This window comes from Rhinolophus ferrumequinum, chromosome 2 (genome assembly GCF_004115265.2).
Source record: "Rhinolophus ferrumequinum isolate MPI-CBG mRhiFer1 chromosome 2, mRhiFer1_v1.p, whole genome shotgun sequence".
Taxonomy (NCBI): Eukaryota; Metazoa; Chordata; class Mammalia; order Chiroptera; family Rhinolophidae; genus Rhinolophus; species Rhinolophus ferrumequinum.
In genome coordinates, this window is record NC_046285.1 from 104188450 (window position 1) to 104208730 (window position 20281).

The 20281-nt window shown below is 39.8% G+C and overlaps 1 protein-coding gene across 1 annotated transcript in view; it reads left to right on the forward strand.

The window, feature by feature from the left end:
* SH3BGR (SH3 domain binding glutamate rich protein) overlaps positions 1-19443 on the forward strand; it is a 47672-nt gene extending 28229 nt beyond the window's left edge. The window contains 5 exon segments of the mRNA XM_033128308.1: positions 5692-5766; positions 6282-6374; positions 13471-13500; positions 16335-16461; positions 19088-19443. Coding sequence (XP_032984199.1) covers positions 5692-5766; positions 6282-6374; positions 13471-13500; positions 16335-16427 — 291 coding nt within the window. The 3' untranslated portion in view covers positions 16428-16461; positions 19088-19443.
* The last annotated feature ends 838 nt before the right edge of the window (positions 19444-20281 follow it).

Consider the following 20281-nt stretch of genomic DNA (forward strand, 5'->3'; position numbering starts at 1 on the left):
TATAAAGCAGAAGGGCTGCATCTAAGATCAATAAATCCGTAATAATCTCTTGGGTAGGGGGAGCTCCCCAGTGAATTTTATTAACACATGGCTAATGTTGAGAACCACTTTAAATAGGAAAACATTGTAATAATAGTGAAATCAAGAATTTTAAACTATCTCAGAAAAATCCAGGAGCTGTGGAAGAGGATATGTGAAAAAGGACATATGTGAGAATATCCATTACGAGGATACTATGTATCCTTGGTGGGGGATTTGGAGAAAGTAAGGGAAATACAGATGTTCTGAAGGTCTCAGTTAAGGGAAGGCGGGTAAACCATTTTGATGGGGGAGCATATGTATTATGTAATTGTGACATATTAATAGAGTGAATAGGAAGGCAAGCAGTAGTAGAACAGAAAAGCATTTCAGAACCTTTCGATCAACAACAGGACGGGGCAGAGCTGAGGGAAACAGAATGAAGAGAAAAGTAAGCCAGCAAATGTAAGGAAAGGAAAAACATGAAAGAAGATGGACAAGCTATAAAGAATTAATATGGTAGAAGGAATTGAACTAACTATATCAGCTATTCTAATAAATTTGGAAAGGCTGAAATTTCCTAGCCAAAATGAAAGGAAAAAGGAAAAAGGAAAAAAGAGAAAAAAGACAAAGTCACTTTGGATTCTTTTTTTTATTTTTTATTTTTGCCATCTATTCCAAGATGCTTTATTTTTCAATTACAGTTGATATTCAATACTACTTTAGTTTCAGGAGTACAGCAAAGTGGCTAGACATCCATATAACCCATGAAGTGATAAGTCTAGTACCCACCCGACACCATGCACAGTTATTACAATATTATTGACTATATTGCCTAAGCTGTGCTTTACATCCTCATGATTATTTTGTAACTGCCATAAGAAAAGATGAAATAGTGCCATTTGCGACAACATGGATGGATCTTGAGATTACTATGCTAAACAAAATAAGCCAGACAGAAAAAATAGAGAACCATATGATTTCACTGGTATGTGGTATATAAAACTGAAAACAACTAAAGAACAAGAAAAAGAAATGAAGAAACAAAACACATAGACACAGACAATAGTTTAGTGGTTACCAGAGGGAAAGGGGGGTGGGGGGTGATAGATGAGTGTAAAGGGGATCAAATATATGGTGATGGAAAGAGAACTGACTCGGTGGTGAACACACTTTAGATTCTTGATGAGAGGTGTGAAGATATGATCAACTATCTGAACTATCTGTTCCTCCCTTTAATCCTGACAATTTATGGTTCATATATTTTTTAAGCTCTGTTATTAGGCACATTCATATTTGTGAGTGTATGGCTTCCTAATAGATTGACCGTTTTATCATTATCAAGTGTCTCTTTTTTATTTCTGGTAATACCCTTCATATCTGTATGTTATGATATTAACAAAGCTGCACCAGACTACTTATGCTTACTGTTTGCATGGCATGTCTTTTTTCTTTCATTTACTTTCAACCTATCTGTTTTTTTATTTTTATAGTGTGCCTGTTGTAGACAACATAGAATTGGGTCTTGTGCATTTTTATTCATTCTGACAGTCTCCGTCGTTTGGACAGTTTAGTCCATTAACATTTAAGTAGTTGTGGACTCGCTTGTGTTTAGAGCTACCATTTTGTTATTTCTTTTCTATTTGTCCCCTCTCCATTTATTCCTCTGTTCTATGCTCTTTGGCTATCTTTTGGGTTACTTGGATGCATTTTGGAATTCCCTTTTAATTTATCTATTGGCTTTTTAGCTGTATCTCTTTGCTGTAGTGATTATAGTATGTATTCCTAATATTTCGTAGTCTGGGTACTTTCTATTATAACACTTTATAATGTGTAGAAATGTTGCAATCATATATGTCCATTTACTGTCCTCCATTCTTTATGCTGTATATATCATATATATCACATTCATATATATCTTCAACTCAAATATATAATAAACAGACCTATGGATTTTAAAGAAAGTAGGAGGAAAAATAACCTTTTATATTTACCCAAGACATTTAATTTAATTTTTTTCTTTCAGCACTTTAAATATGTTTTTTCCTTCTGTCTTCTGATCTCCATAGTTTCTGATGAGACATGAAGATTATTTGAATCCTTGTTCCCTGTATGTAATAGGTCATTTTTCTCTGGCTGCTTTGAAGATTTTCTCTTTAGCTTTGGTTTTCAGCCACTTCATTATGATGGGCCTAGGCATGGTTTTCTTTGTATTTATCCTTATTGGGGTTTGTTGAGATGCTGGAATCTGTAAATACATGTTTTTCAACAAGTTTAGGAAATTTTCAAATGTTATTTCTGCCACATTTTCTTATCATCTCTATTTTGGGCCCTCTAATTACATATATGATAAACCTTTTGGTATTATTCCATATTTCCCTGAAGCTTTCTTCAGTTTTTAAAAGTCTCGTTTCTTTCTGGTCCTCAAATTAGATAATTAGATGATTGTTTGGATATACCACGCTTCTTTTATCCATTCATCCATTGACAGCCATTGGATTGTTTCCACCTCTAGGCTATTGTGAATAATATGAACTTGGGTATACTATGAATGTACATGGGTGTGTGGAGCATTCTCAGCTTTTAAGTGTCAACTCCCTCTTGAATCTTATTGCTTTGGTTCATTCTCTTCTTGTTTTTCCTTTTCTTAGGTTTTTTAAAAAAATTTTTATTTAAAAAAGTTTTATAAAGAATTTAGAGTCATTTTCTTTTGGAGGGTTGGGTTCAACTGGAGCTATACTGGAATTGGAGTTTTCAGTGAGATTGGGTTTTAACAAGGATTGTGCCGTAAGTTATTTGTAAGAGCACAATAAAACAATCATTTAAAGAGAAATTGAAATAAGTGGATGAGAATATAACAGGCATATGCAAACAAAAAGAGAGCTGGAGTATCAGGTAAAGAGGAATTCAAGACCAAAAGCATTAACTAGATAAAAGGAGTATTATGTAATAGAAAATGGTATCAGGCACTATTTTAAGCACATACACAAATGTAATCAAGAAACTTAATTTTACATACACACACACACACACACATGCACACACACGAATAAGAATATATTGGATAGATATTAATAGAATATGTTCTTCTCTTATACTTATTAAATGATTTCCAAAGCTATCACATACTTGGTCACAAAGAAGACCTTCATAAATTTCTAAAGGAGTGATTTTACAGACCACATGCTTATCCCATATATAGAATTACAATCTGAAAGGGAACTATCATAAAAACTTGAAAAACAAATATATACCATTTCAAATAACTCTATATCCAAGGGAAAATAAAACTGATATTACAAGTAATCAAATAATAAAAGATTATTTCATACCCCAAATATACAGCTAAATCTCTGTTATACAGAAGAAAATTGCTAACTTTTAACTCTTACAATTAAAAAAGAAACGGAAAAAATTAGTAAAATATGTATTTGACTTAAAACATTAGGAAAAGGAAGACAAAATAAAAAAGTAGGTAGTTTAAACCAATAAAAGAAAAGACAAAATGAGTTAAACACAAGAGAGAAAGTGTGTGTCTGTGTGCATGTATGTGTATACATATATGTATATATATATATAACTTATATATAATTTGACTATATATACTTTGAACAGACAAGTGAAATAGATTAAACCCTTGATCAGTTGATATATTACTTAGGATATTTTCAGTTATAGCTAGATCAATTTCTGTTATGAATAGAGGGTAAAAGTCCAAATAAAATATTAGCAAATTATATCCAACAGTGAATTAAAGATAATATACCATAATCAAAGCATAATTTATTCTATCAACATAATTCATTATCTGAACTGATTAATGGAGAATAACCATATGACAATATCCACAAATATCAAGAAGATATTTGATACAATTCATTAGATATTTCTAGTTAAAAAAAATAAGTTAAAATATAAATAGAAGGAAACTGATTAAATGTGATAAAAACAAATTATCAAAAGGCAACTGTAAGCATCATAACGGACCATGAAATATTGAAGCATTTCCATTAAAATTAGAAGCAAAATAGGTATGTCTGTCATCACCATGTTATTAAACATTGTTTTAGAAGCTGTAGTTATTATAATAATATAAGGAAATAAAATACGTTTCATGTATATATGATATATATGAAATTTAAAAATTATGTTTATTTGTATATGATGTAATTTTATGCTAATGTGTATATGTATATATATCTTAATAAATGACAAAAACAACAACTTAGTTCAATGGGAAAATGATTTATAAATAGTTCAGACATAATTTGCCATCTATCTGGAAGAAAACAGAGTCCTACTTTATATTACAGGCTAAATTAAATTCCAGATGGATTACAGCTCTAGATGTTAATAAGTAATGAAAAATAATAGCACTACATTTCAGAGAATAGATGTTAGATAAGTTTGTGTATATAAAAGGCTAAGAACTAAAAAAACATATATACAACAAAATTTGTAGACTGGAAAAAAAGTTTGTAACCTGACAAAGGGCTAATATTTCTATTATATAGTGAACCTCTAAAATTGGTAATAAAAGACAAACAACTCAAGTAAAAATGGGCAAAACATATGAAGGCAATTATCTGAACAGGAAATATAAGTGGCTAACACTCACAAAAAACATGGCCTTACTTACTACTAATTAGGAAAATGTAAATGAAAACAAAAATGACACTGCATTTCCTCCCCAGTAGGTCAGCAAAGATTAAAAAGAGCAACCCTCTTCACTGGTCATAGATAAAGGAAAAGAGGACATGTACATATTACTATGGGAATATAAATTGATACAATTGTATTTTTTTGAAGGAAATTTAATTTAAAAATTCCACCATTTCATTGAGTTTAGTACAGTTTTGTTTGTAGAGGCACAAACATGTAAATGTTCTGAACAGCCATCAATTGGAGAATATTTGAATAAATTATTATATATTTAATATTAAGCAGATGTTAAAAAGAATGAGTTAGAACCACATGAATTAACCTGGACAAGTGTCCATGATATAGGAAGCTAAAAATTAGTTATGCATAGTGTGTTTCCTTTCTGTTTTAAAAAACACAAAAATACAACAAAAATATTAATAATAATCAACCAGAAAAATAATAGCCTCTATGTATGTATTAGGATAGAGTTAGGTACATATCAAATTGTTAATATTGATTATCACAAGAGGGTGGCACTGGAGGGTGTGTATATGGCTTAATTTGATCCCATGAGCTTGAATTGTCTTTGCAATAAATTTTTTTTAATTTTTCCCAGTTTTATTGAGATATAATTGACATATAACATATTAAAGTCTACAACATTACTTGATATACATATATATTGAAATGATCACACATTACCTCACATAGTTACAAATTATTTTTTCTTGTGATAAGAAAAATAATGTAATATTTGAAGACCGAGAACTGCTGGAAAAATCAAAGAGCATAAAGTAGGAGGTATAGACCTAGCCCTGCCCCTAACTTGCAATGTGACACATTCTGCCTTTATTTTCTTGCCTCTAAGGTGTGAGTGGAAGTCCCTGTCCTGTTTACTGAGGTTATAGTGTTGTTGTGAAGATAAAACGAGGGATGAACACAAACATAATCTGAATAGTTAAACGATGTTAAAATGCAAGCTACTATCTTCAAGGAAATCCTCAAACATTTTCAATTTATATGATGCAGGTGACAAAGCCGCCTGAGGAAGAATCTTCCCTTCCCAATGGCGATGTAGTGGGAGAGGCACAGAGCACCACAGAGGTAAGAGTTGCTATCTCAAATCATCTTTCTGCACACCAGTTTCCTCAGAATGTCAACTTGGTACTGATCTCTGTATATCTGTGTCTGTATGTCTATCTTATCATCTGTCTATCAACATATCTAGTCATCCATTATCTACCTGTCTATCTATCTATCAATCATTTTTTAAATCTCTAAAATTATAAAGCCTCCCTCCACATGAGCAACAGAAAACAACACTGCCTAAATATCAAATCCTTAGGCTATCTCTTCATGAGCTTTAAATGAGTGAATTGAAACTCCTCTTTCATGCACATGAGTCAGATCTGTGGATTGACACCAAACAGCTCCAGTCAGCAACTTCGAGGGGTGGTACTCCTATACTCGAGTAGCTAACTGACCTAACAAATGGGAGGTCTGTGTTTGCTTTGTTTATATGTTGTCTATCCAATAAGGAAACCACAGTACATGAGGTCTGGTGTTTCCTTGGAAGCTTATCTCAGGTTAGTGATACTGTGGGTTTCCTTTACGACCAGGGAACAGAGAAGGCTGAAGGAAGTGGAGAAAATGAGGCACAAAAAGAGGACAAGGAAGATGCAGGCAACCTCGCCGACTCCCAAGAGAAGAATGTGAGTGCTTTTATTCACTGTAGTTTCATTGGATTCAGTTCTGTTCACCTAATATTTAGGGAGCTCCTACCAGGTGCGAAGAAGACTCCTGGCACGCAGAGTGAGCGCGAAAATAAGGAGCTGCGAGGTTAGACAGGAGGAAGCAGGTAATTTTCATCTAATGTGTTAACTGCTGTGGTCGAGGTGTGTAGAGGAAGGACCCGGAACCAAGGCCGGGAGGGCACAGGCCAGACGAGACTTTAATAATTTGTTGTTGTGTTGCGAGGGTTAGGTTGCATTCATGTTCTTTATAAAACAAGGGAGCTTCTTCCTTGGTTGTGAGTATTGACTGATTGCCAGCATACATTTGCCACGTGTATTTGTGAAAAGCTGAAAGGAGGCCGGGAAAGGAAACTGATCAGTTAAAATCCACTCAGCTCATCTGAGGCCTGTGATGGAATTCTAAAAGGGGTTCCAATTCAGGAGCCACAGGACAAAGGGTGGGGAACATGTGAGGAGGGCAAGAAGACTGGTTCTAGAAGCACCAAGCTAAGATAATGCGGGACCAGATGGGTCACTTATTCCAGGAATTCTAAGAATGTGGCTGGGAAGCCAGGTAAGCGGGGAGACCCAGGGGCGGAGGGAGCCTGATGGGCTGGGGGTGCCACGTTGGGCTGAGCCTCCCCTGGGGAGAATTGCAGTGGGCTGCATTGGTCTAGTGGCAAAGACTTGACTGAACCCACGCTGACGGTTTGCATTTTTACCTGTGTATTGATTCCAAGAGAAGTGTGGACAGCTTTGAAGATAGTTTGGACCCTCGTTCCCAGCACGTGGAACGTGACTAGGAAGGGCACCAAGGCTGACAACCACGTGTGAGAAATGGAGCTTGGGAGTGGACATCAATTTGTCTTTACCTGAAGGAATTTGAATTTGGGAGGGGCTGGGGCAGTAAATTCCTCATATTTGAAGAATGCTATTTCAAAATGTTCATAATTTAAGACTTTTTCAAGTTTGGTTTTGAAGGCAGATGAAATCTTTTATCTTGACCTAGAAATTAAATGGGGTTTCATGGCAGCCTGTAATAATTCAGAAATAATAAATTTTAAATGAAATACAGTGACAGTTTCATTACCTTGTAATTTAAAAGTCTATGTTTTTATAATTTGAACTTGGCATGAATTGCCTGATGCTCTCATTGTATTATTGATTTATACGTGAAGATTTAGTTTGCTTCTTTTAAGACAGGGTGACAAAACATTATACGCCATCCCTTTTTCTCGAGAGACCGAGAGGAAGGTAGCGTTTTTTTTTGTTTGTTTGTTTGTTTTTTGCAATCTGACCCCACCTCTGACAGCCAGGGTGAGGTCTGCTTCAGCCTCTCAGCCACTGGGCCAGGTTAGTTCAATGACATGATAAGCCATGCAGCCTGGGGGCTCTCTTTGTGACTTTTTTTTTAAATTGTGAGTCCTTTCCAAAGTAAATTATATGTGAATTCTGATAGACACTTAAAGAATCATGTTTGTAATTTAGCATGGGCTGTGATGAAAAAACTGACAAAGTAACAGGCGTTTTTATTTTAGATGAAAATATTACTATTATGTTATCACACTGACTTTTCAACTCTTTAACAATGTTTATTCTACGTAAAGACAGATTTTGACTTTTCCTCATTTTATGACTGATACATGCTGTTTGACTGACATTAATTCAGTTCAAGAAAAACCCCATGATTTGTCAATCAGCAGCATAAAAATGACATGAAAACATGCTTAGCTTTGGGATTAAACATACAGGGAAATTCACTGAAATTTAAAAAGGAGACAAAAGCTATATGATATTTAGAAGTTGCATTTCGTGCTTAAAGAGCCTCCTGGTTCTGGGGTTTGTTTGCAGAGGTTAAGGTAGGAAGGCCGTCTCAGCTGTGTCATCACAGCTCTCCCCACGCTGCACCGAGGCTCAGCGAGGCTTATGTGTAATGAACAGGCCAATTAGACTTGACTGTATTTTACCTTTTTAACATTGATTTTCAAGGTACCAGAAACATCCGGCTGGGTTCTTCTCGATATTCCAACCCAGATAAATCCAAGTCTTTTAGATAAAAACTCTGACTCTGTTGAAAACCGTTTGGAGGAGATTTCATGGATTCTTACGTTTCGCTCCCCCTAGCCCACTGTCTAAACAGCGGTGCTCCCTGCGCTTCCTTCTTTACCCACCACTCCATGAGGGACACAAAGAACGTAGTTTGATGGGCCTGGATTTGGTACCTAAGACTTGGGTGCAAGGAATGTCAGCTTCCTTTATTTGTCCAGACGTCATGCTATCTGCTTCATGCCTACCCCTCATAGCTGCTGCGAAATTCAGTCTGGGCGAAGTGTTTCAGAGACCCTCTCCTCCCGAGGGACTTAGGGCCCTTCTGGAGTCTTCACGGGTGCCTGGAAGGGAGAGAGGGCTCTGGTTCTTTGTCCACGGTGGTCACGTTGTGGCGTGTCATTCCTGCTTCCTTGCAGCTGTTGAGCCATGGTCCCTTGGCGTGGGTCAGGCCCGCTGTCCTGGCTGGGCTCGGGCATACCTGTCACAGCCACCAGCTCTCTGACCGTAGATGGCTGCTGTCCTGTGCAGAGTGCCCAGGTGCCCCCTGAATGCCCCAGTAATCCCTGGCTCAGCTTCTGTGTGCAGGCAGGACCTGGGTAGCAGCACTCCTGGAAAACCCACCTCCTCTCTTCACTCTGGTTACTTCCATGTCCCAAACTCTAAGCCCGAAGCTCCGAGCCCTTTTTTTCAGGGACCATCTAGCTTCATCGCCTCTGTTAGCCTAGGGTTTTGAAAAGCAAGGCCTATAGTTTCTTCTTTAGGGGCAGAGAACCAGAACACAGCTGTGGCTATCTTCTTGGAGTGTGGGAGGGACAATAAGTCTAATCCCCCCCCACAATTTTGTGTAGTAGGGAGAACAAAACAAGAACTCATAACCTGATACTCAGCCACACTGTGTATGACAAGGAATACCGATGTATTTAATCTATTATCCTAAAAGAATTATAGACTCACTTTGACATAGTACACAGTCCTCTAGGCCCTTCGTCTGGCTTCCCCCACTGGTGACGTCATAGATGGCTGCACTGTAGTATCACCAGGGACATGACATTGGGGCATCTCTGTTACGTAGATTACAGACCTGATTCAGTGTTCACCATTCTTTTGAACCTTTTATTTGTGTGTTGAAAACCATTTATGTGTTCGAAATCATCCGTTTGTGTGTTAGGGACCATTTCCAAGGGTGCAATGGTAACCACTCCCTCAGCTGCTGGCAGTGCTAAGCCAAGTGATAAACCAGCTAAGTGAGGCTTGTTCATCTGGTCTCAACTGTTGCACATGTTTGCTCAGTACCCATTTGTGCACACTCAAATGATGCCATTTTCATGGGGAGGGATATTTATTGAAGAATATGATATTGATTAAAAAAGTCAGAAATGGAGTCAGAGAGCATTATCTCCTCTAATGAGCTGGACCTCCCCTGACCACCTCCCCAGGCTCCGGGGTTCTTAAATGCAGGATGCCAGGATGTATACCACCTACTTGCTGACAGGTTTGGGCAGCGTTTGGGAGGCAGGGTGGGGAACACTGAGCAGACCATTAACTCGGGCCTCAGAAGAGCTAACCTGTAGCTTCGGATCCCAATAGAGAGGACTCCATGGTCTGTTCACTCCCTGACCACCCGGGGTGGGTGAAGGGCTAAAGAGACCCGGGGGTGCAGGGAGGCTGATGAAGGGTATCTGAGGAGTAAAAGGTGAAAGCAGAAGGTCCCCTCAGCTTCTGGGCTCACTCTAAGAAGGAACTGTAGTCTGGGGACATCGTGAGAACTTTATGAAACCCTAAAAATGTTGCCGCTTTTTCATGTTTGTGTTTGGTTTTCTTTGAAGTAAAATGACTTTTGGTTGTGTTCTCTGCCAACTCATATCCTCTTCAGAATCGTTTACCACACTGGCTTGACCACCTATGTAATAATGGCCTGGCAATCACCCCACTCGGTTTCCTCTGGAACTGGTGTGGAAGGAAGTTGCTTTCTCAAGAGGCAGATGTGGGTTCAGGTCCCCGAGAGGGGCCTGAGCCTAAGGCTGGCCCTGTGGTGGCTGCAGACCAAGGGGATGGCCCTTGCCCCTGCTCTCCAGAGCTCTGGGGCCAGCTGACCCCCTCCCCCGCCAGGTCACTCCTGGCTGGCCCTCGGCTTTCTCCCACTTCAGCCACCTGTTCTAAGCGGCCACTGCCTGGCACTCAGCACAGCCGACACCTGTCCTTACCCCTGGCCATGTGCCACATCAGCAGCCTGCCTCCCTGGCCAGGTTCCCAGCAGAGTAGCTGCTGGTGAGGGCTTGGCGACTTCCCAGTTCAGAGGAGTCCCCAGCGAGCTTTCTTTGAAGAATCATACGAAATAGTTTTTTTTTAAAGATAAAATAATTTTAAGCTGTAGCCTTGTCAAGGGAATGGTCGTGCCCTGTCTTAAGATTCTGCAAGAGCTTGGCTTAATTTTCCATGTGATTATATTTATCTTAAAAAAAACACCCCTTTTTGTTGATAAAATTATCTGCCAACCATAAAAGTCAATTCAAGCATCGTATGTAGAGAAGGACCTGACAAATTCTGATATCTTGTAATTCTGTGAGCTGAGGATGGACATTTAAGTTTTTATTTAATTAATGTCTCTCAGCTCCTTCCAAGAGGGATTTGGGGCGGGAATGGCACACATAAATGCATTTATTCAACGTTTTAGCGACAGATCGAGTGCTGCCACCTGCCCGGCAGAATTCCAGGGACCGGGGCTGGAGCCCGTGGATGACAAAGGCCACACACCACAGAGCTCATGTTTTGTTAGCGCTAGAGATAATAATATCTAAGGCTCTTCGAAGCTTTCTTGACCTTTTGAGGCTAAGTGTCTGTAAATTCTCTGAGCATTTACTTTCTCTGTTTAACATATCTTTCAAGAAATTAAGGTCAATTTAGATATCGATAAAGAACCCTAAGACCCCCTGCTGCCCTCCAGGCCAGCTCTAAGGAGAACTCACTTAATTTATGTATCTTCTTAGTTCGCCTGTTTCAGCTGAATATAGTTCACACAAATAACCGGATTTAGAAAAATGTAAAACTTACATAGTTGATAATTCTCTGTTACATATTGTGAATTTTAATTTGATCTGATGTGGTTAAGAAGAAAATTGATGTTCTTTGAGTTCTAAAGAGTTAATAACCAACTTTACACATTCATTTACCCAGTCACTTAACACGTTTATTGAGCTTGCCTCGTGATTCCAGACAGTGGCTGGGTCCTGGAGATCCCAAAATGAATCAGACACAGTCTTGCCCCAAGCAGTACACAGACTAGTCAGGGAGACAGATAAGTAAATGACGACTATGGGAGCAGATATAGGGGCCGTAAGTCAGGCTTATGGGTCAGGAACATCTCCTTTGAAAATATTTTAAGCAGTGTCCTGGAAGGTGTAGCCAATGTGAGAAAATTGCATGCAGTCCGTGTGGCTGAAATAAAGAGGGGTGAGGGCCGAGGCGAGAGGGCCGAGCTGGGGGCTGAGTGGTGAGGACCTTTCAGCCATTCTAAGGATGGACTCATCTTGAGAAGATGGAAGTCTTTCAACACAAGGGCAGCAGGTCACGCTTGTTGTCTTTCAGAACAGTATCTCTGGCTACAATGTGGAGAACAGGGTGGCGATAAGGAAGACTAGAGGTGGTATAACCCTGGGGAGGGAAGATAGCAGTCGTGGCAGAGGAGGGGCAAGGCCTGGGCAGAATTAAGCCGCATTAAAGAGGCATAGTCAACACATCGCTGAGGAACCAGCATGAATTTTGCAACAAGTGCAGGACTCTCTCTGGACGTTATTTTAGCACTAAAACTTGGTGTGTCGCTCGTGGTGTTTAACGTCAGGATTCGTTTGGAGGTTCCCAGTGCTGGGAGAACCTCTTGGGCTGACTCAGCCTTGGCCAGCTGGATTAGGCTTCCATGTTCTGTATTTTCCATGCCAGTCTCAGAAATCTGAGAATATCGTCCTGGAACGGGCCAAGAACATAAGACTGGACTAGGGAGCATGGCCATGTGGTGGGGCCTCGATGACATGCCTTCCGTTGCTGGTCCGTTGCCTACAGCATGTAGCTTAGACGCCTTGAAGTGAGTCCCGACTGTTGCTTACTTGCTCTGTGACCTTTGGCCAATTACTTAAATCTGTGGCCTGGTGTCCTCATCTGTCCAACGAAGGGGGTGGGTGAGAGGATACACACGACTGCAGGATTGCTTTCGCCTCCCCCAGGAGCTCACTGCCCGAATCGTAAGGCATTAGGGATCTGTAGGGATCCCTACACGTGGAAGCACACGTGTTCACTCACTTAAAGCAACTGTAGTACTCTGGCCCCAGAGAGGTTTGTCATAGGGCCATTTTGGGAAGGGACGGGAAGGTTCTTATTTCCTTGCATTTTTAATAGATATGTCTTGGTTCTGTTACTTTGACCAGAAGGAAATGGAAATTCCAGTGGGCTGGCAGAGTGGAAATCTTTTTGAGCCTGTGATGTCCTCACCCTCTCTTGCTTTGCAAGTTTCTCTCTTTAGTGAGAAATAATGCATGTTGTCATTTTGTTCTGATGAAGGAAAAGTTTTTCATCTACTTTTATTAATTGGTTCAAAGCTGAAGTGAAGGCATACTTACAAGGACATAAAGGCAGAAAGGACATAGTTTTGTTCAACATTTCTAATTGGTTTCATACTTGTATATGGTCTGAATTTTACTAGCTAGCTTTATAGATCTACAACATATGCTGGACAAAGAGATAGAATTAAACATATAATTAAATAAGCAGTATTACTAATTAATATTTTCTCACATATATGAGTGATGGAAAAATGTCTTAATCTTATAATACTCCAGGGGCTTGAAATATAATGTGTGAAATAAGTAGGCATTGCTCAATTATCATATCTTTCTTTTTATATATTTTATTGATAAATTAATGTATTTCACTTTGATGAACATGTGTTTTATTATAGTTTGCTAAAAGTTTAGATTCAACTTTAAACTTATGCAAATTTATATTTTTTTCTTTAATTTCTGTTTATGGACATAAGGAAGAAGAGGGAGAAACCACAACGGAAGAGGTAAGTAGCATACTTAATAGTGTGCTTAATAAAAACGTATTTTAGGTGAGAGAATTGCAGCTTTGGCCATGTTCTCCTTGTTCTTCAGGATATAAAGAAGCTGACACAACCCACACTCCCAGAAAATCCTCCTTTAACCTGCTGAGAAGGGAAATCAAATAAGTTGGAGATAAATTTCTGAAAGGGAGGTGGACAGAGAACCAGGGCTTGGCTCTGGCCCTTTTCCTGAGCCTCCTGTGGTAAGGGTGTGTTCAGGCACATCAGGCCCGGCTGGGCCAGGTCATCAGGTGGAGATCTGCTCTCCATTCTTCCTTTCCACCCCACCGAATGGTGCACAGTTTGTGCAGCTTGCACGGTGCTCAATGCTGTTGTTTAGATCGCTTTCTATTCACCTCTTTGGTGAGGGAGGGAGTCCCTCCCTGTGGTTAGGGGAACGCCAAAACCTCACACCTGACACTGGCCAGATGAGGTGGACAGTGGTTTATGAGTCACATATACTCACAGCCCGGCGGGTGGGAGTTGGGGCTCCACTCAGTGAAGGGCCATCTGGGGGTAGCACTAGGGAACAGTGTGAATAATCAGGGTATGGGAGGCGGGCTTTGTCGTATCGAGAGAGAGGATTCAGTGTCCCCTGGTTCCCACAGAAGACGCGATTGGCTGTTTAAATATTTCCGGGGGATAAGCAGGCACCATGCCTGATTCCTTGATAAAGACGGTTGCTTGGCTAGGAGACCTCTGCAGGAGCAGAGAGGGAGGGGAACCAGTGGATAGGCCATGTCAGGTCTTCCCCATTTTACCAGATATCAAGGTAGACCATAATTTTGATCCCCAGGTGTGGATCTTAGACACTGTGAATTTTAAACTTGCAGCTTGTCATTAAGTGTCTGGAAACTATGTGACATTAGGAAACCACATGGTTCCAGAATTTCTGGTGGGGACTTATCCAGGGAGAGCATTATTGATTTGGGAGGAATTTCTTTCTTTAAATAAGAGTCCAATGATTAGAATTACCTGTTGTCTTTCTAACATGAACATACTCATTTGTCCGCCTAGAAATTCCAGTTTTGGTTTCTTGAAAATAGAACAGAAATTTACAGACACTTGCTAATCAATCTAGCCCAATACATGTCACCAAATCTCTCTGGATTTTGAGTCCTCCCTGCTACCCCCCGTATTTTGACACATCATTTGATAACATGTATTGGGACCTTCCAAAGCATTCATTAAGTTTACATATGAAAACCCATTCTTTTCATGTATTTCATGGATTTCCATGATTTTTAGTTAAATTATGTAATGACAATGGAACTCTAGCTTACATACCAAGTGTGGGAACAAATATAACCCATCCTGGTAAATGCAGACTTCGGCGGGTGGTTGTGAGTACTCAGCACGCTCTGGTTGTCAGTGAGATAACCAGTGATCTAAGAGAGCACATCGAGACTGCAGCAGATGTTCTCAAAGTGGGGTTCCAGGAGAAGCACAACCTCACTGAGGAAAGCACATTTTCAGGCCTTGCCCCAGACACACTGCATCGAGAACTCCGAGGTGGAGCCCACAGACTGTGTTACAACAAGCCTTTCGGTGATTCTGACTCCCCATCTTGTCTGAGAACCATGGGTGTGTCACCTAGTGGAGGTCAAGTCCAAGAGCTCCTACTGTTTGCATGCTCAGAATAAAAAGTCCATCTAATTCTGAAGACAATAATGTTTATTTTATATTAGGAACTTGCGTTTGGTTAAAAAAAACCTGAACGCTTACTTACCTTTTGGTGATTGAAATGAGTAATGGGAAATCAGTAGGGAGGAAGAGAAGGTGTCAAAACTGAGGGAGCTGTTACTGTAAGTTTTCACAAATGAACCCTTTCCTTTGCCATTTTCCTGAGGGAAGACTATATGCTTAAGAGAAATCATGAAACTTGTTAGAATTAATGTACAACACTGCAGCGTCATTTTAAATTGCAGGGTCTGCGTTTAGAAGGATGATGTCTTTGTGTGTGTGTGTGTATGTGTGTGTGTGTGTGTGTGTTGCATGTCTGTGGTGTGTATTGTGTGTTGTGTGCGTTGTATATGTGTTGTGCGTGGTGTGTGTGTTGTGTACGAGTTCAGACAATTAAGTTTGCAAACTCGTTGTAACAATGTTGCCAACCATTTTTTGATATCAGAGGGTTTATTCATTATGAATGTGTACCAACTGGACAAACAGTTAACCAAGTTTACCATTTGGAAGTGCTGAAAAGGCTGCATGGACAAGTTAGATGAAAATGACCTGAACTTTTTCGCCAACAATTCATGGCTCTTGCATCACGACAATGCACCAGCTCACATGCCACTGTCTGTGAGGGAGTTTTTAGCCAGTAAACAAATCACTATATTGGAACACCCTCCCTGCTCACCTGATCTGGCCCCCAATGACTTCTTTCTTTACCCGAAGATAAAGGAAATATCAAAAGGAAGACATTTTGATGACATTTAGGACATCAAGGGTAATAGGACGACAGCTCTGATGGCCATGCCAGAAAAAGAGTTCCAAAATTGCTTTGAAGGGTGGACTAGGCACTGGTGTCGGTGCATAGCTTCCCAAGGGGAGTACTTCGACCGTGCCTGTAGTGATATTCAGCAATGAGGTGTGTAGCACTTGTTCTAGGATGAGTTCGCAAACTTAATTGTCCCACCTCACGTGTGTGTGTTGTGTGTGGTGTGTGTGGTGTGTATGTGTGGGTTGGGTGGAGAGTGAGGGGGGCCCTCAATTCTAGTCCAAGATGTTACACTCTTTTCTTCACTGTATCTCTTGACTCTGACACTTCTCAATAATTTAATTTTTGTTAAAATCAGACGGAAGACGTAACCAAGGAGGGAGCAGAGGGAGAAGCAGAGGAAGAAGAAGCTGAAAAAGGAGAAGAGGAGGCACCAGAAGAAGATTCTTAGGCCTTTTCATGCTTTATTTCTTCAACTTTGTCAGGTAGCCACACAGTTCTGGGGTTGAACACTTGTTTATCACTGTCTTTTCTCAATACTGCATTTCCCTTGGTGCTCGGAGAAGTGGATTCCAGTTCCAGTGTCTCTGTTACTCCTCCCAAGGCCCGGGGCTGCCCCTTTCAGGGGCCACAAGGCTGGTAAACTCTCCTGGACCCATTGCCTAGGCACTAGAGCCTGGGAGTCTATGGTTGATATGAATTCTAGGAAAAGGGTAACTTTGAGGAAGAGTTTGTTTTGTATGTATTCTCTCCTTGTCCTCTTTGTGACTGTTATTTACGTGAAAGCACAGTCAGGGTTCTGTCGTCAGTATTCTATTACATACACTCCTCTGGTGACCATTAGACTTACATATTTGTAGGAGAGTGACCATTGATGTCCATAATGATGGCAGCACATTATAACCTTAAAACACCATAAAGCCAGCTGTGGTTCATGAAAGACAACTATGGCTGCTAGAGATTTAGTGATAAGAACTTGATACTACATTTTTGTTTATTAAATATTAACCAGAACACTCTTGTAGAAACACTGTGGTTATGGTGTTTCACCAAGTATACTTGCTGCTGTGTAGTTTTAAACATCTACTGATGATGAAAAATAATTATGTTATTCTTAGCAGTTTGGTGAGTGCCACATAAATATATTAATAAGGTCCTGGTAGTATCTAGTGACAGTGGGTATTGAGGACATGGGGGAAATGCTCAAATGTTGTGGGCCATATAGATAAGATGGTATGTGTAAAAACATCTAAAACTCATTGAGTGCTGCAAAAATATCTGCTTTGCAAGGCATATAGCAAAAACATATGTAAATGTACTATTAATATTATTTGACCTTACAACCAAATTTGACACAGCAGTTTATTCTCTAGGGCAGTGAGGCTTATAGCTTGCTCTGGTGCTATAAGGGTTATTTTTTTAAATTTTAAATTAAAATTAAGAAAAATTTTTTAGTCTCCTTACTTTCCTCCACAGATTTTGGGGCTGTTGATATCAGGAGTGCTGGGGAAGAAAGAGAGAATGAGGGAGAAAGTACTGAGGCACACAGTAGGTCTTCAGTAAGGCTTTGTGTTAGAGCTCAGAGTCTGTCTAGTGAAGAGTGGATGTAGGGTTCAGTTGGAGAAGGAAAAAGAAATCTCCAAATCTCTTAGCTTTGTAAATATCAGCTAAGAAATGGCAGCGTTTTTTGTACCAAAGGCCAATTTGAATAGTATGAACCTCTCCTCTTAACATACTTATGCTTAGACATAAAAAGCTAATATAAAATCTTAGAGCTCAATACATTTTTAGGAAATTTTAGTGCTGGTGAGAGTAGCCGTCACAATTTATTATTGGACCATGAAAGTTTCATCACTCATTTATTTAAATTACACAGTGAATCTAGCCTATCATTTTATGTTTTCCCAGGCAGTTTCTTTCATGTCTGGACACATAGATTTCTACTTTAAGACCTAATGTTATCATTTGGGATGTGATCCATTTTATTTTGTTTTGTTTTTCACTTTCTTCTGTTGTTACTATTGAGAAGTCTGTTGTAAGTCTTATTACTGTCCCTTATCCCATTTCTAAAGAATGGGTTGGGACCCATTTTTGAAAAAAAGAAAATCAGCAAGTTCACTTTTAGAACTTCTATCTGAAGAATGGTTGGAAAGGAAAATATGCTGATATTTATCCTTATACAAAAAGAAAAAGAACAAATACCCACAATAAAAGATTCATATGTGCTGTTTCAATCCATTTCCATTTACTGTGATTGTAAAGTTCTTTAAGAATTATGCAATTTTAATGTGGTAATTATAAAAAGAATTGCATGTGAAGTGCTGTGGCTGACAGACAATCCTTCATGTAGCCAGATGGCTTTATAGGCTGACTTAAAAAAAAAAAAAAAGGCAACCACAGCTGGGGCCAGCACATTACGCCAGTATTTCTGATGACTTCTAGTTTGGAATCCAGTTCGTAGTAGTCTGTTGTGAGGTCAGAATCCTGGAAGGAGCTAGTCAGACAGCTCCCTAAATCCCACTCTGGGGGAAATTCATTATCATTTAAGATGCAACCTGACAAGGCAGTCAGACATTCTGTCTCATAGCTCATGGATATTCCAGGCGTTTTATTTGAAAAGATGGTTTTAGGGAGAACATCGCAAAGAATGGAACTATGAAAGAATGCTTATTTCCCGTGTTTGAAATCGAGGCTGATTTGATGGCTCAGGAGAAATAACACACAGCATGAGACTGAATTCTACCTCCGGAAAGGCCGCTACGATACTGTGCTTTAGGCTAGCCATGGAACATTGAAATGGCCCCCTGCAGACCTGGGCTGTAAATCCCGCCTCTCCATTCTCCATGAAAATGCAGTGGAAGAACTCTAATTACAGATGTTGACTTCCTTGTGGTGTTCAATACGTGCTAATACAGAGAAAGATATAAACCTAGTCTGGTTTTCCAAGAGAAAAATTCAATTTCCTTTCCTTGCACTTGGGAACTAATGAGTAGTGGGGTATGGAATAAAAGACAATAACTTCCCTTTATGGCATGATAAATAATGAATGTGATAAACATCCTCTGTCTCTCTTTAACAGTCCTCTCCCTAATATTTTCCCTTTTTTTTTAGAAAACCCAAGCCATGAAGCAACATCGCAACTTTCTCCGTACAAACCGAACTCAACCAAATGCTTTGGCCTGAAGCTAGCCCACCTCTCAGTACATCCGGGGCTCACCGAGGAATTTACTAGCTGCTATGGTTAGATGTACACGGAGCTATCTACCCAGTCATAGCAACGTTCAATTAAATGTGAAGACAACACACGTATACCTTCATGGGCCTGACATTTTTGGCCTTTGCTTAATTTTTTCTTTTTCTTTTTGCTTTGCATGAATAGATCTTACTAATACCCTGAAAAAATGATTTCAAAATATAGAACTTCTCTTTGTGCAATGACTAAAGTATTTCTTAGTATGTGCCTTATGCTACTTGTCTCAGAACTAGCTTAGAAAACAAAGAGCTTTCCGGAGAACGAGCATACAAATAAAGATTAATAGCAATTGTCTTGTCCCAAGGAGCGTCAGTGTCTTTACTTTTGGTCTCTACTTGTGTATGCCAGAATCAGCCTGTCTGTTGCCACTTCCGAATCCTCAGCAGAACTTTCCTGTCTGCGTTGGGATGGGTGTGTTTTGTTGTACTGATTGTTTGGTCCGTGTATTCAGATGACGCTGATTGTCTTGTTATGTCGTCTTTTGTGTCATACATACTGCTGTGGGATCCTTTTTGAAGCCTTATCTAAATGTAATGCTGTCATCCACATGTATACGGGTAACATTAAGGACAAATACATTTGCAACCCAATGCCGTTTGCCCGCTTCTGCAAAGAAAAGAGTGGCTGCTGCTTTTTCTCCTGTCGTTGGTTGATTTGCAGCCTTGGCTGCCATGTCCTCTGTGATTTTGCCTCCTGATGCCAGAGTGTCTGTTCCCCACGATCTGGTCCAGCTCTGACCCATGTTCACCAGGTAGGTTTGATGGTGTTTCTCCCAGATATTTTTTCTTTCTGGGAAGATTTTGCTGGCATACCTCTCCTGTCGGTGAATGTGCTATTTGTATTTTTCTTGCCCCAAATGCTGCTTCTGTACTCCTCGCTGGTTTCTGAGTTAGGAACAGTGGTGGCAGTTCGACTGGGAGTGGCCATAAACCTTTCCTCTTCTGGAGTCAGCTGATAGGTATTACAGCTAAGCCCGTTTGTCATTTGGGAATGTTTTTTTCTACGGTGGCAGAAGTTGTGGATCATAGGAACTCAGGAAAACAGCTCTTTTC